The following is a 17,225-nucleotide window of genomic DNA, read 5'->3' as shown; positions in this document are numbered from 1 at the left end:
CCTGGGTGGCTCAGTCGGTTGGGCGGCCGACTTCGGCTCAGGTCATGATCTCGCAGTCCGTGAGTTCGAGCCCCGCGTCGGGCTCTGTGCTGACAGCTCAGAGCCTGGAGCCTGTTTCAGATTCTGTGTCTCCCTCTCTCTGACCCTCCCCCATTCATGCTCTGTCTCTCTCTGTCTCAAAAATAAATAAAAACGTTAAAAAAAAAAAAGAATAAAATGAGACAAAATAAAGCACATAAAACTAAATTTTAATCTCAAAGACATCAAGGCAGTCTATTGCCCAATGCCAAAAAGTAAGTGGGTTAATTTTTACAGAAAAGTCAACATCTCTAATATTAATTTTTCTCAATATTGTCAAAGAAGTGCAGCTACCATGTTACAAATGGATTATCTGAATACTCACTTTGTGACCTCCTCTCCCTTAATTACCAGACAAGCCCTAGATTTTTTCTGAGTAGACTTGCTTTCTAAAAACATAACTGTGTGAATAGATCAGACAGGCACTTAACTAGGAACAGCGGGACAGGGGAGTCTATCTTCTGCTAAACTTCTGTTTTATAACAGAAGCCTAGGCTATGGTTATGTGAGACTTAGAAAATACAGTATTTTCATGGGTTTTCTCTACAGTGAAATCACAAATAAAATATTTGAATCCAGTATAAATAAACCAAAATTTTAATTTTTTTGGAATTCTTTTATTTAGCTTTACTAGCTTTCAAGGGTTTATAAAGCCAAGAAAATTACTCAAAAACTGTATAACACACAATAAAGCTATTGGTTATGAATCCATCACTACAGCAGAGGTTACAGGAGTGAGGGAGAAAACCAAAGGGTTTTGGCGGTATTCAGTACTCCAAATGATAATGGGGCACTGTACTGGTTTCCAATGAAACAATTTGGAACTTTTATTTAAAGAGGATAAAACCTTCTAGAAGTATTAAGGTTTAGACATTTAACCTAAAAACATCTTCTGGAGATATATGTGACTTTGTAACACTAACATACTGTTAAATGTTTTCAAGAAATGCACTTCTGGGGGCCAGTATTCGAAGATATCAACAGGAAGAATGAAACTGTAATGAATTTTGTCCTGCAAATACTTGAGTGTAATATGGGTAAGGTGATGTCAGCTGTGAAGGACTGAAGAGATATGAAATTTATGGCTAGGAGCCTGCAATTTGTTAAAGATGAGATTTCTCTACTCACTTCAAGTCAGTTCTTGCTTAGTTCCCACCCAGTAGCATGGATAACAATATCTATAGATATATGGACAGGTCTGTAGATATTATAACCACAGATGTTATAGTTTCGTATATAGGGATGATTACTATCTTAGAAAAACAACAAGAGACATCACAGAGAAGTGGATTTAGGCTGAGTTTTGCCAGATGAGTGAGATACTTCACATGATATCTCTCTTAAAGTACATAGCCGGTATGTAATACCCAGGGAAGCTTAAGCTATATCTTATTTTACACACACAAAAAAATGAAATTGAACATATTGTGATTTGAGCATATAGTGATTTTCCCCCCTATAATTTACAGCATGTTGCTGAGAAATTTTCTCTCGACTTCTAAACAATCTTTAACTTGAATTAGACTTCAGATTTTTCTCTCTCTCCTTGTGACGAATTAATGATATACCAAGAAATAACAAAATAATCTGGCAAAATTTGTTCTTTAAAGCAGTGGTTCTCAATCTTCACTGTGCATTTGAATTTCCTAGGTGGCTTTTAAAAATACCAATGCCTGGATTCCATAGTTTGGAGTCAAGTGTACATATTGCTAGTTTTTCAACATTTCATAGATAATTCTAATATATTGTCAAGAATGAGAATCATTGGCTTAATTTAACCTTCTTGACAATCTGGTTGTAGATCAAAGAATGCTTCTTTCTGATTTTATCTATTTTTAAAAAAATTTTTTTTAATGTTTATTTATTTTTGAAGGAGAGAGAGACAGAGCATGAGCTGGGAAGGGGAAGAGAGAGACAGGAGACCCAGAATCCGAAGCAGGCTCCAGGCTCTGAGCTGTCAGGACAGAGCCCGATGCGAGGCTCAAACTCACAGCCATGAGATCCTGATCCGAGCCGAAGTCAGATGCTTAACTGGCTGAGCCACCCAGGTGCCCCTGATTTTATGTATTTTTAAAAACCAATCTTTTCTAGTATACATGAGTATTAACAGATATGTCTATCAACAACACAAATGGAATCAGAAGAGAACAAGTTGTCAATAGCTTTCATATGGAACGTTTACCTACAGGGGCAACACAGTTGATCCTTATTCCACTGCTGGCCCATTCCACAGCTAAGGTTTTGGTGAGGTTATAAACACCTTCTCTGGCAGCTCCACTGTGCCTTTAGAAGACAAAACATAAAAATTATAACCAGCTTCTGCTGTTTCTCTCGTTAACTGACGGATGTGCCAATGACCTGTCAGAGCCCCACAGATATATTCTTGTTGAGTCTGTCTTTTTGATCCTTTTTCTGAACATGGGGAAGGAGGAGGGTCCTTCAATGTTAAAGCCAAAACACAGTTATCTGATGGTCAAACAAATCTTACATTATAGGCACACATAACATCCTCCAAAACACCATGGCTGTAAAAGAAATATTTTGAAGATCTTTTTATTACATAGAAAAACTAACAAATTGGTAATTTTAAGGGTTACAAATGTGTGGGTTTTGTTTTTTGTTTTTTTGGGTTTTTTGTTTTTGTTTTTTTTTGAAAGAGAGAGAGAGAGTGGACGCAAGCAGGGGAAAAGGACAGAGGGAGACAGAGAGAGACTCTCAAGCAGGCTCCAGGCTCAGTGCAGAGCCTGATGCAGGGTTTGATCCCATGACCCTGGGATCATGACCTGAGCCAAATTCAAGAGTTGGACACTCAACCAACTGAGCCACCCAGGCACCCCACAAATGGGGTTATTCTTTAAATCAATTTTAGATTATAAGGGATAAGAAATTCATACATCGGGCTAGAAATAGTATCAATAGGCTTTCTAGACACCCAAAAATTTACATAAATTTTAATATATTTCCAGAAAGGAAGTGCAAAATATTTAGGCCTGCATCCATATGGGATCTCATGCATAAAGTACAGATATAATGTTGCTTAGAATTTCTACTTACCAGGTCCTCAGAACCAAGTGTGTGAGACCCGGGGGTATATCCACTTCTCACTAAAGACCTACAGAGCCCAACCTTCTTGAAGAAAACCTATCTCTGTTCCAGTGTTGTCCGCAGCAACCCTGGCGGGACTCCATGCAGAAGCCAACTTACTTGGTCGGAATTACCCAAGTGATCCCACAACTACCCAATGGGGCCATAACTTCTGTTGCTACTGAATCCAGCAGTCCAGGGTGCATCTACAGAACACGTTCCCGTGTCCCGTCTACTGCCACCAGTGCGAGGAGGGGCCCAATTGCAATACTCAGCTGGGACAGATAATTGAAATTGAAAACACCAGGAGCAAGAGACAGGGGCAGGAACAGACATGCTTCTATAGAAGCACAACCGAGTCCTGACTCTTTCCTTTGAGGAGGACTAGAGGTGTTTGTCCCCTTGCACTCAGCCCCCTGATCACCAGGGTCACCACGTGAGGTGACCTCCTCATAGAAAAAGGCTCAGCAGTTACAGTGAGCCCCTGAAGAAACAAGTGGCAGATGTTCAGAAACTGGTAGGTGCCCGGAGCACCTGGGTGGCTCAGTCAGTTAAGCATCTGACTTCAGCTCAGGTCATGATCTCACAGGTCATGAGTTCAAGCCCCATGTCGGGCTCTGAGGCTGTCAGCACAGCCGGGAGCCTGCTTTGGATTCTGTGTCTCCCTCTCTCTCTGCCCCTCCCCCGCTCATGCTCTGTCTCTCTCTCTCTCAAAAATAAGTAAACATTTAAAACATTTTTTTAAAAAGAAAGAAAGAAACTGGAGGTGCCCAAGAGAGAAAGCCGCTAGAATGAGAGACAGAAGTGGAAAATCAGAGACAGATATTAGTGAATCCCCATCAGGACAGAACAGATGCTGGACAATTCAGCTTTGGAGTGATGACTATGTCACATGAAGTGCTGTTCCAGTCACTCTTCTGCTAAAGGAAACACCGAGAGGGACTGGCATTTATCTGAACTAGGAGTTGAGTGAAATTATATTTTACCATTTCCGTGACAAGCTCACATCCTCTTTCAATGACCAATTTCTGTATCAGGTAATATCTGAAACCTCTTGCAGTCTGTGTGGGAACAGATTACAAGTAACAAACTGCCTTGAAGGCTGTCTGTCACATTGCTTCATTTTCTTCCTGTCATTTATAAAGAGGAGGCAGGAGGATGTACAACTGTCAGTGAATAGAGCACTAACAAATGTTTCAAATGCTTCTGCAACTTACACACATAAAACCATACAGTATATGTTCTTTTTCACTTGGCTTCTTTCACTCAGAATAATTCTTTTGAGATTCCTCCATGTTGTTGCCTGAGCTAATAGCTCATTTGCTCTGATTTCCAAGTAGTAGTCTGTTACATAGATTGACTACAATTGGCGGATTCATTCACCCGCAGATGGGCATTTGGGCTACAAACTGTCTACCCATGCGAAATGGGAGTTAGTTTTTTGGCTAATCTTTTGCCCTTGTAATCATGAACAATCACCCAGAAGATCAGCAGGTCAGGCTAAACTCCCCCACATAGATGTAACAGAAAAAATGTAACGTCTTAGGCAACATTAAGAAAAATGTGCCAAGGAGCAACGCAGTTCAAACACACACACAAGATATCCAGATAGCCTTTCAATAAATCAAATCTTCTCCATTGAGAAGATCATTTCTTGCCTATCAGAGTTGTCCGGAAGTTGTTAACACACGTTTTGGGTGAGGCTCTAGGGAACATGCACACTCATATTCTGCTGGTGGGAGTGCAAACTGGAAAGAAATTTGGAAATACCTAGGAGTTTTGTTTTTCTTTTTAAGTTTTTTAAATGTTTTATTTTTGAGAGAGGGAGAGAGAATGGGGGAGGGACAGAGAGAGGGAGACACAGAATCGAAAGCAGGCTCCAGGCTCTGAGCTGTCAGCACAGAGCCCAACTCAGGGCTTGAACCCAGGAACAGCAAGATCATGACCTAAGCTGAAGTCAGACGCTTAACCGACTGAGCCACCCAGGAGCCCCTGGAAATACCTAAAAGCATTTACCTTTCACCTTCACCCAGCAATCCATCTTCCAGAATGTATGGTAAACATATAACTCCACAAATATGAAACAAATATGTACAGTGTTATTCACTGCAGAATTATTTATAATAGCGAAACGTAGAAATAATATAAATTTCTATTAACTTTGAGATAATATGTGCATTTGGAAAGAGGAATTTGAAAATAAGTCCATAAGTCCATAGTGGTATACCAAAAAATTTAATGATAATAATGATAATTGTAATAAATATACAGATAAGGAAGGAATGGCTATTGCAAAGAAGTCCTTTTATGAATTACCAGCTAATAAATATAGAAGCAATTATGAAATCAGAAAAATTAACATTGCCCCACCATTAACGTAATAAGTGATTCAGGTAAGAATCACCAGTGGTTGCAAAAATCACGATGGAAAACAGAATATTCCCGCAATACCAAAATATCACCCTATAGATTACAGATGATGGACTAATAATAAAGGAATTCAGATCACTGTCTTACTTAGTTAAAAGGTTTTTTTCCGGGATGAGAAAGGATAGAGCATTCAACTTTGTACCTTATGCAGTTTTGTATATATATAAAAACGAGCATGCATGTTTTTATAACACTAAGATAGACCTATTTCATAAAACATTCTATGTTGGAAAATAAAATTTTTTTCATAAAAAAACGGAAGGATTCAGAACTTATAAAAGATATGAAGGAAATCAGCAAAACGATTTTTTTTCTAAACCAGACTTTTTACCTGCTAAATGTGTGGTCTTCAAGTAGCTTCCTAGCACATTGTTTTTCTCTTTGTTCTATGTGGATGTCCTTTTAGATTATTATGAAAGAATCTACTGAGCCAGTACAGGAAATTAGTTCATTGATGGACTTTAAAAAAAAAAAATCAGTTTCCAACATAATATTTTACCAAAATCAGAATAAGAGTGAAATATGTCAAATTCCACTATGGAGTAACAATTCAGCAGTTCTGTCTAAAAATGAATAGGCATATTCACAGTATTCTAATCTAAATTAGCCTAGATTAGTTTTATTTCCACACGTTAACAAAAAAAGATATCTCCAGAAAATGATGACCAGTTTAGCGACATCTGGATAAGGGTTACTGGATAAAATATAGAACATTCCATTAAATTTGAATTTCAGATAAATAACAACAACAACAACAACAACAACAACAACAAAACTTTAGCATAAAGATGCCCCATGCAATATTTGGAACAGACTTATAATAAAAAATGTAATGGAGCATCTGTTTTTCTTTTCTTGGTAAATCTGGCAAGTCTCATATGGATGGAAATTTTTTGGAAGTACATTTTCAACATTCAAATAAAGGGAATAGCTAAGTATTGAGATTGAAACTTATTAAAGGATTAAGGATCATGACTTATGAAGTTTTCTCCACCCTACTCCCCCCTATTCAGAAGACAAAACCCAAAGATATAGAAAAATATACATATATGTATGTGTATGCTTACACAAATCCCGGGAGTCCATTCTTAGTAAGGATAATGATATTGACAATAGACCCTCCATGTTCTTTCATCCACAAGCTGTAAACTGCAGGAAAAAGACCAGTGACAAACGTGTGACTCTCATCCCCTGTCCCAGCATGTTGCTTTTTATTTTAAAATTTTTAATTTCTGTTTCCTTTTTATAAAAAGCCTGATTGGGCATAATGTAGGGATCACAAAATTCATCCACTTCACGTGTACAACTTCAAGACTTTTAATAAATATACAGAGTCATGGAACCACCATCACAATCCAATTTTAGAATATTTCCATTACCCCCCAAAAGTTCCTTGGTAGCTTTCTGCAGTTCAAGCCATCCCCAAGCAAACGGTCATCTACTTTCTGTTTATATAAATTTGCCTTTTCTGAATATTACGTATAAAGCAAAACACACAATATGTGGTCTTTTGTGTCTGGCTTCTCTCACTTAGAATAATGTTTGTGAGCTTCATCCAGGCTGTAACATGTGTCAAGAGTTAACTTTTCTTGGGGCGCCTGGGTGGCGCAGTCGGTTAAGCGTCCGACTTCAGCCAGGTCACGATCTCACGGTCCGTGAGTTTGAGCCCCGCGTCAGGCTCTGGGCTGATGGCTCAGAGCCTGGAGCCTGTTTCCGATTCTGTGTCTCCCTCTCTCTCTGTCCCTCCCCTGTTCATGCTCTGTCTCTCTCTGTCCCAAAAATAAATAAACGTTGAAAAAAAAAAAAAATTAAAAAAAAAAAAAAAAAAAGAGTTAACTTTTCTTGCCGAATAGTATTCCATTGAATGGATATGCCATATTTCATTTATCCATTCACCAGCTGATGAACGTTTGGATTGTTTCCACTTTGAGGTGATTATGAATACAAACCTTTATGTGGACATATGTTTTTATTTCTCTTGGGTGGAAGTGCTGGGTCATATCATATGGTAGCTGTAGGTTTAACTTTTTAAGAAACTGCCAGACTATTTTCCAGTGTCTCCACCATTTTACATTCCTACCAGAAATACATGAGGGTTCCAGTTTCTGCACACTATTATTGTCTAACTTTCTGATTACAGCCATTCTAATGGGTATGAAGGGATATTTCACTGAGATTTTTTTTTAATGCTTTTATTTATTTCTGAGAGAGAGAGAGAGACAGAGACAGAGACAGAGCAAAAGTGGAGGAGGAGCAGAGAGAGAGAGAGAGAGGGAGACCCAGAATCTGAAGAAGGCACCAGGCTCTGAGCTGTCAGCACCGAGCACGATGCGGGGCTGGAACCCATAAACCACGAGATCATGACCTGAGACGAAGTAACACACTTAACCAACGGAGCCGCCCAGGTGCCCTTCACTGAGCTTTTGACTGGCATTTCCCTAAGGACTAATGGTGTTGAGAATCTTCTGATGTACTTGTTCATCATTTATATATATTCTTTGGTGAAATATCTATTTAAATCTTTTGCACATTTTTTAATTGGTTTGTTTTCTTAACATTGAATTCTAAGAATTCTTTTTACATTCTGGATACAAGTTCTTTATCAGATATGTGATTTGGAAATCTCTTCTCCCAGCTTATGGCTTATCTTTTCATTTTCTTAATGTTATCTTTTGAAGCACACACGTGTAATTCTGATTAAGTCCAGCTCATCAGTTTTTTTCACCTTATGCATGGTATTTTGGGTGGCGTATCTCAGGACTCATTGCCTAAACCAAGGTCATAAAGATTTTGTCCTTTGTTTGCTTCTAAAAGTTACAAAATTTTACTTTTTGCTTTTAGGCCCACGGTCCATTTTGCACTTGGGGTTTGCTTTCACTTATGGTGTGAAGTAAGGGTCTTTTTCTTGTATGTGCATATCCGACTGTCCAAGCACCATCTGTTGAAAAGACTGTCATTTCCCCAAACAAATGCCTCGGTCCCTTTGGCAAAAATCATAAATATAACGGTTTGACCACAAATATAAGGATTTATTTCTGGACTGTCAAATCTGTCCCAATGATCTATGCATCTAGCCTTATGCTAGTACCACACTGTCTTGAAACCAAGAAGTAGAAGTCCTCTAACTTTCTTCTGTTGCAAAACCGTTATTTCTGAAAAATTTTGAAAATTTCTAAAAATTTCGTTATTTCTGGCTGTTCTGAGTCCTTTGCACTTCCACGTGTATTTTAGGATCTGTTTGTCAATTTCTGCAAAAATAATAGAGACTGCACTGAACCTACAGATCAACTTGGGAAAAACTACCATCTTAACAATATTGTATTTTCTAATTCACAAACATCAAATGTTTTCCCATTTATTTTCATCTTCTTTCATTTCTGGCAGCAACGTTTTGTAGTTTCTAGATACGAGTCGTATCCTTTTCTATTCTATCCTTTAACTTCATTCTTTAAGTATTTTACCTTTTTGAAGCCCCATTTGATATTTAGCCATCAAGTCCATTCATATAAATCAAGACAACGCCAGAGATGTTCCCTCAAGACTAGCTTTAACAGAAACCTAATTTTTAATGATATTTATTTATTTTTTTAAATGTTTATTTATTTTTGAGGGGGAGAGAGAGAGAGGCAGAGTACAAGCGGGGAGGGCAGAGAGAGAGAGAGAGAGGGTGACACAGAATCTGAAGCAGGCTCCAAGCTCTGAGCTGTCAGCACAGACCCTGACACGGGGCTTGAATTTAGGAACCCCAAGATCATGATCTGAACTGAAGTTGGACACTTAACCGACTGAGCCACCCAAGTGCCCCAGAAATCTAATTTTTAGAATGTAAAGGCCAGAGAACAATTCAAGACCCTCCTATTAAAAGTTCAGGCAAAAATAAGAGTGCCTTCCAATTATTACTTAATGCTTTCTAGTGAGTTCTGACCAATTCATAGAGTATGACAGAAAAAGCAGGTAAAGCCACTAGAAAAGAAGATATAAAATACAGTCTTTTAAAATTCTAAGACAATTCTTTCATATTATTTTCACATTATTAATTTTTTTAGATTTTATTTTTAAGTACTCTCATCACCCAAGATGGGGCTCGAACTCCTAATCCTGAGATTAAGAGTCATGTGCTCTACCGACTGAGCCAGCTAGGTGCCCCTATTTTCACATTTTTCAAACTGGGATATGTCTTACAGTTGGTGGCTTCTTAAGATACACATGGCACTGTTTGTACTTTCTTAGTGATATACAAAATGGTGCATTTCTGAATTGACTATATCTTTGATTCAATGAAATACAGTATTTATTTTTAGACAACATGATTGTACGTCTAAAACACCCAAAAGACTAATTTAAAAAAAACTGTTAAAGCTACAAATTGCTAGATAAAGTTACAAGCTCAACTTGAAAAAATAATTCTTCTATAAACCAACAATAATCCAGTTGAAAAATAATTGGTAAACAGCCCATTCAAAATAGCAAGAGTCATCAAAAATACCTAAGCATAACCTTAATTAAAAAAAATATATGAGTTCTATATGACAAAAACCACAAATCTTTGCCAAAAAATATAAAATAAGTATCTATTAATAGAAAGACATGCCATTATGATATATTCATTACTTTAGGGTAATAATTTCCCAGGTAGACACATTTGTCAAAGCTGATTACATTACACTTTAAATGTTAATTTAATATTTTTACCTCAATAAAGTTGTAAAATGTGAGAAAAAAAAAAAAAGGAAGACATGCCATTATGGAAAGACAATATTTAAACATGGTAACTATTTTCAAATTATTGACAAATTTAACACAATTCCAACCAAATTCCCCACCAGGATTTTTGAGGGAAAAAACCTGAATATAAAATTCATCTGAAAGAATAAAAGGTCATGAATAGCCAAGAAAAAGTTTGAAAATGAAAATAAATAAAGCACTGCGTGCCATACTGAATATCTAAAAAACTTATTAAGAAAAAAAAAAGAAAGGGGAATAAGTTTATTTAAATCACCCTAACACAGACTTTCTTCTTCTGTTAGCACTCTGACATCATTGTTTTTCCCCTGACACTTTTCCTGGGTATTACAGGAATATTTCTTCACGCTATTTGAGAGAATCAGACACCAATCACAAGTACAGCTTATTTACCTGTGCTTCAGACCAACTGGCTATAAATCAGAAGTTCCTATGAGCTCTTCCTTGGATTTGACTAATCTGCTCTTGAACTCAGGAAACTAGTTCACTCACTAAATTACCCATTTGTTACAAAGCATATTAAGGGATATGAACCAACAGGCAGATGAAGAAATACACAGGGCAAGGTCCTGAACAAAGAAGCTTCCGTTCTGTGGAGTTTGAGACTGGCATGGTGTCACATGTTCTGATTTAGCAACCCTATCCTTTGATTTTTCATTACAGAGTTGTGACTGATTAAATCTTTGGTCACTGGTCACTGATTTGACCCTTACCCCTCTCTGCTGCCCAGAAATCAGTGTTGGTTCCCTACCAACCAGCTCGTACCCCATCTTTAGGGAATTTCCCAAAGTCACCTCATTAACATACTCAGTTGTGGTTGAACAGGGCTTGTTATGAATAACAGACACTCATTTCACCCTTACAGTCCTAAAGCCATTTCAGGTACTGAAGACAAGAAGACCAAGTGTTTTAACAAAAGACTTAATGCTCAGGAAATTACAAGGGCCAATGGGAGCTATGAACCAGGAACTGGAGACAGACCAAAACATACACTCATTACAAATCACAACATCACAGTCCCCAGTGATTCTGGAACTACCATGTTATCCCTAACTACCTACCTGAACTTTTTACATGAGGGTGAAACAAACTATCTTATTTAAGCTCCTGTTTTTTTCCATGGTCTCTACACTGGAACAGCTAGTCACAACTGATATAAAGCTTTATATTGCTGGTTAGATAAAAAGGCTGGGAATGTCTGCAAGCCTTTGACTTAGAGATATTAAGAAGATAAAGCCTAACCCATGTTGGGGTAAAGACCCTTTTGGTTGGAATTATACTTGTTCTGTGGGTTTTATCATAAAAATGTCTTGGAAAGCTTGCAAGAAAACCCTTGAGTTACTCAACTTCAGGAGTTGAGCATCACCACCCCAACACATGACTTTCAGTCCAAAGTTAATGAAGTTAATGAACAGGCCCTTATAACAGATTCATTTCTTTAAAACAAAGCGTGAGAGGTTTTTAGGTTTTTGTTTTAAATTTCAGGGACAACTTTGTAGCTATATCTTTGTACAGATCCATAATAATTTTCTCATGACAAATTCCTAGAAATAAAATTACAAGATCAAAGCATATCCATATATTATAAATACTGCCAAATTACTATCCAGAAAGGGAACAACTTACATCCCTGTGTTGTATGGGAATGAACCAGGGCAGTAAATGTTGATGATATGGAGTTTCTGCGCCTCTAACAATTCTCTTTCAAGATTTTCTATAATCTTTAAATAAGGACACTTTGACTTTTTTGGGTTATTGATCATACTTGCCTGCTTTGCACATGTAGAAAGTGCCCGTCAAGTTGGTTTCGACCACAGCATGCCATCCCTTTGCACTGATGTGTTCTGCAGGAGACATGAACTGGCCTCCTCCATTGTTGACCAAAAAATTGATCTTACCATAAGTATCTAAGGTGGATTTGATCAAACTGTTCACCTGAAGAAAAATGTTAAAAGTAAGCTGGTTAATAACCTCACTTGCTACTTGGACCGATAGCTTGCTCTAGAGAGGGAAAGAACTTGTAGTCTGTAACAGGAAATGGTAACTCTGAGTACCATAATACCCACAGATCAGAAAACTAAATTGGTAATTCTGATGACAAGATTTAGCCAAGAGCCTGGATCACTTCTGAATACAAGCCTCCTGAATACAAGCACTTCTGAATTTGTAAGCTGTAAACCCAGAATAATGAATAGTACTAAAATAGGTTAATGGCAACATTAAGAAATGACTTAAAAGGGGTGCCTGGATGGCTCAGTTGGTAGCGCATGTGACTCTTGATCTCAGAGTTGTGAGGTCGAGCCTGATGTTGGGTGTAGAAATTAACGATTACTTATAAACAAAACTTTAAAAAATTAAAAAAATTTTTTTTTTTTTTTAAAGAAATGACTTAAAGGGCAAAGGGCACAAAAGGTAATCTCACTGAGACCACATCCTTTCTTTGCTTCCTGATCTTGTTTCTCTCCAACTCCTTCTCTGGACGTAATTCACTCAGTAAATCATTGGCAAAAGAATCTCTTTCATAGACTCTGCTTTTAGTTAACCTCATCTAAGACAGTTACCATAGGAACATCTGTAGCACAGGTTTAGAAGCCACTACTATAAATTAAAATAAATGAATAAATGATATAGACATATTTGTATTACCTCCTCTTCTTTGCGAATGTTGCATTTTATGGGAGTGACCTGAGCCTGGTTGGTGTGGGGCAGGCTGACTTTCAGTTCTTCTGCAGTCGATTTTAATCTATCAAAGTTACGAGATGCAATGACCACATTACACCCTGAAAAGAAAACAGAGAACAAGTAAATATGCTTTCACTGGTTGTCTAAATTTTTTTTAACTTTTTTTCAATGTTTATTTATTTTTGAGAGAGAGAGACAGAGCACGAGTGGGGGAGGAGCAGAGAGAGAGGGAGACCCAGAATCAGAAGCAGGCTCCAGGCTCTGAGCTGTCAGCACAGAGCCCGACGCGGGGCTCGAACCCACGAACCATGAGATCATGACCTGAGGTGAAGTCAGACACTTAACCGACTGACCCACTCAAGTGCCCCATTGATTGTCTAAATTAAAAAAAAAAAAATACTAATGTTTAGGAAATATTTCACGTGTTCCCATAAAAAAAGATTTAAAAAAAAAAAAAGATGAGTCGGGACTTCTGCTTCTGGTTATGATGGAGCATCAATAACCAAGTTTACCCTCCAGACCGAAACAACTGAAGAACTAGACAAAGTATATATAGCAATGGTTTTCAGGCACAGGACATGGGTACCATGACGCGGCAATCTCGGAGAGTGGAAACAAACACTGTGAGTCCTATGATCATTCCAGCTTACCGCCTGGAGACAGTGTCCAAGGTGCAGCACAGAGAGGAGGAGGAAACCATTCAGAGCCCAGGAAGAGATGAAGATGGGAGTCCCAGAGGCCAAAACTAGGTTACATAGGGCAGAGAGAGAAGATAAGTCACAGAGCAATAACTCCAGAGATCTGCAGAGTTCCCTCAGATATTCAGCTGAGCACTGAACAGTGCATTGAGTGAAAAAAACTATCTGAGGCTGGGGAAAGAACCATCCCAAAGGAGCAGAAACAACAGACCCTGACATTCACACAGCACTGAGAATAGTGTTCCCACCAGGCAAAACCTTTCAAGGGCCAATGGGAAAAATACGCAGAAGGGTATGGCCTCAGTAGTGAAGCAAAATTAGCCCTAGGTTAAAGGCCATTCAGGTCAACACTTAACATACAACAAGCCTCTCCTAAGATATCAAACTGTTTCCAAGTAACTTAGGTGCATCTTAAAACAAAACTCAAGAATATACAAATAGCCAGCACTGAACAAGGTAAAATTCAAATGTCTGCCATCCAGCAAAAATTTTACCAGTCATGCAAAGAAGCAGATAAATAGAACCCATAACGAGGAGAAAAGTCAATTAATAAAAACAGAACCAGAAATGGCACTGACAACAAAATTAAACAAATTCGTGATAAAGAGAAAAATATTAAAAGCAGTCAGAGAAAAAGAACAGAACAAAAAGACAAGGAAGACAGAAGACTTCTTTTTCAGAAATATTGCAAGCCAGAAGACAGTGGAAATGGCTCGAAAGTACTGGGGAGGGGCAGAGGGTGGGCATTTGGGAACCCAGAAATCTTGACCCAGTGAAAACAGTTTTCAGAAATGATGACAACATGAAGAGCTGTTCACACATATAACAGCTGGAAGCATGTTACAGCTGCATTAAAGCAGACCTGTATTACTTAAAAGAGTAAAGGAAGTCTTTCAGATGGAAGGACAATGATACAGATGGAAATCTAAATTACCAGAAACGCCAATTATGTGAGTAAATACAAAGACTTTTCTTCTTTCTATTCAAGTCTCTTTACTTTTTTTTTATTTTTTTAATGTTTATTTATTTATTTTGATGGGGCAGAGAGAGAGAGTATCCCAAGCAGGCTTTGCACTGTAAGTGCAGGGCCCGATGAAGGGCTTGGATCCCATGAATCGTGAGCTCATGACCTGAGCTGAAATCAAGAGCCAGACGCTTAACTGACTCAGCCACCCAGGCACCCCTATTCAAATCTCTTTAAAAGGTGGAGATTGTTTAAAGTAAAAATGGTAACAATGCACTGTAGGATTTATAACCTATGTAAAAATAAATGTGTGGGAACAACAGTGTGATGGCCAAAAAAGGTGAAATAGCAGCACAGGCAGTCCTTCCTTTGCTCAGCTCTAACACGCACGATTTTCAATTGTGTAAGCGTAGTTGAACAACATAAATCCCTCAGCAACATGGTTCAAACTTCAGTTACCATGACATATTAATGGTGAGTAATTGTATAAAATACAAGCTGTTCCGTCCACAAATCACCATTGAATAACAGATGCACATCATGATCAGTGACTAATCATGTCACTTCTTTCAATGTCTGGCCATGATTGGGCATCATGCATGCTTTCTTCAATTCACACACAGACAGCAAAGAAATACAGTCGTGTTGTGTCCGGGTCTCCCAGTGATAAGCCTATGATTCAAAGAGGACTGGTCCAAAAAGATGAAAATACAACAAAGAAGTAAAAATTGGTAACACTGGAAGTGAAATTAGAATTGAATGGAAAGGGAGTTATAAGAGGAATAGTCGTCCAGGGGCATACTGACACTGCCATCAGTGTTTTCCTGAAGTACAAATTCTAAGCTATGACATACTGGAATGTCTATTCACCTTACTGAGTGAAAATGAACCTTAGTGTTCACTGTCGCCTGATGTCTTAGCTCCTCCTGAAGAGACTGCTTCCCTTTTTTCATAGACAAATATATAAATGTATCAGAAATACTGGCCAAGGCAGCCTCAGAGCACATAGAGCAAGAAGCCTTGCCAACTCTGGACTTCTCAGAGGTACACAGTAGATTTTAATTAAACTATACTGATAATTACAACTATATTGATAACTCTCCTCTCTCTCCCTCACCAAGCCGAGGCTGGTAGTCCCTTCTACATGCTACTATACCCCTGTCCTCACCCTAACACAGTATTTAAGCCCATGTTACATTGGAATGACCTGTTCTTAAGAGTCTCCCCCACACGCTGGCTGTCACCCCCAGAGGATAGGGACCTGTTGCTACCATAATCGTTACACTAGCACAAAGTCCACATTCAATATACACATGTGGAATAAATGGAGTTTATAAAGGTAAACAGTAAGAAGGGTCTCCACGTGACCACAATTATTTTACTTATATGGGACGAGCGAGCTTCTGCATATCTAAAGAAGGCACTTAAAGAAAACTATTTTTCAAGTTCACGTTGTAATTTAGTAATCTCCAATAGAGACAACTTTTGGAAATTCTGATGGGCATTCTGAAAGCTTTACAAAGCAAACACTGAAAAGATTCACCATGGGTTCCTGGTAAAACAAGACTTTTAAACAGAATTAAATTTATCAAAATGGATGTGTAACTTTCAGCACAGCATCAATTATACTGTTAGGAGAACTCTTGTTTCCTTTTAGCTTGTTACCAGGTAGGCTCTATTCCCAGAAGGGAAAATAAAAATTTGAAATAAAAATTTGGCATATTCTTTTCATATGCCTTTAAACTTTATTTACATGGTTTTTTCATTCAATGAGGATTTACATCTTCATATAAGTAAACTTGTCCATTTTCCCCTTTGTGGTTTCTTTACTTGTTTATGTGCTTACAAAATCCTCCCTTTCCCCAAGTTCGGGTAAATATTATAACAACTGTGTGCAGATTATATATGATGGGAGTCTCTTGGGTGTTAAGACCTTTAACAATTAAGTGAAGTGAAATGAAGTTTTCCCGTGTTTCTTCATTAGGTAATACATAAGATGGATTAATTTTAAGCACACATCTACAAATACTTCCATAGCATGTTCCCAAAGGTGTCCTTATTCCCCACTTCGGGCAATGTATCTTTGATTCTAACTGTTCCCTTTAGCTTACAAACAACGGTTTCATTACTCAACGTTTCCCCACAGTTTCTTAGGAAGGACTCTCTTCTTCCCCTCCCCCGCCCCCGCTCTGGTTTCAAGTTCACCCACGTCTCCAGCTTCTTTGCTTAGCAAGTCCAGGTCTCCGAGCGGTGCCTAGGAGCTCCAGGCACCCCGACCCCAGGTTATGCCAGGGTATCTCTGCGTTGTCTGGCCCAGGGGCTTGCTCACGTACCCAGGTTCAGGAGCTCGGTGGTGATGGCCTTTCCGATACCCGTGGCCCCGCCGGTGACGATGGCCAATTGGTCCTTCAGCAAGCCGGCCGCCAAGCAGCTCTTGCCCCTTGTGGAAACGCCCATCTCCATGGCGCGTCCGAGTCCCAGGAGCACTAAGGTCCCTCAGCCTGGGAGGTAAGCGGGGCCTTTAGTTACTTGTCAGCCCTGGCCCC

The 17,225-nt window shown here is 38.6% G+C and overlaps 1 protein-coding gene across 1 annotated transcript in view; it reads right to left on the bottom strand.

Annotated features, from left to right (window-relative positions):
• Positions 1 to 17,208, bottom strand: part of PECR (peroxisomal trans-2-enoyl-CoA reductase) — a 28,702-nt gene extending 11,494 nt beyond the window's left edge. The window contains exons 1-5 of the mRNA XM_078450898.1: positions 17,013 to 17,208; positions 12,982 to 13,115; positions 12,105 to 12,270; positions 6,660 to 6,741; positions 2,265 to 2,361 (exon numbers count right to left, since the gene is read on the bottom strand). Of these exons, the coding sequence (XP_078307024.1) occupies positions 2,265 to 2,361; positions 6,660 to 6,741; positions 12,105 to 12,270; positions 12,982 to 13,115; positions 17,013 to 17,142 (609 nt within the window). The 5' untranslated portion in view covers positions 17,143 to 17,208. The remainder of the gene's footprint in view (positions 1 to 2,264; positions 2,362 to 6,659; positions 6,742 to 12,104; positions 12,271 to 12,981; positions 13,116 to 17,012) is intronic.
• Between the last annotated feature and the right edge of the window lie 17 nt (positions 17,209 to 17,225).

This window comes from Panthera onca, chromosome C1 (assembly GCF_046562875.1).
Source record: "Panthera onca isolate mPanOnc1 chromosome C1, mPanOnc1 haplotype 2, whole genome shotgun sequence".
Classification (NCBI taxonomy): domain Eukaryota; kingdom Metazoa; phylum Chordata; class Mammalia; order Carnivora; family Felidae; genus Panthera; species Panthera onca.
The sequence above is the reverse complement of the archived record's forward strand: the minus strand, read 5'-3'. Positions and strand labels throughout refer to the sequence as shown.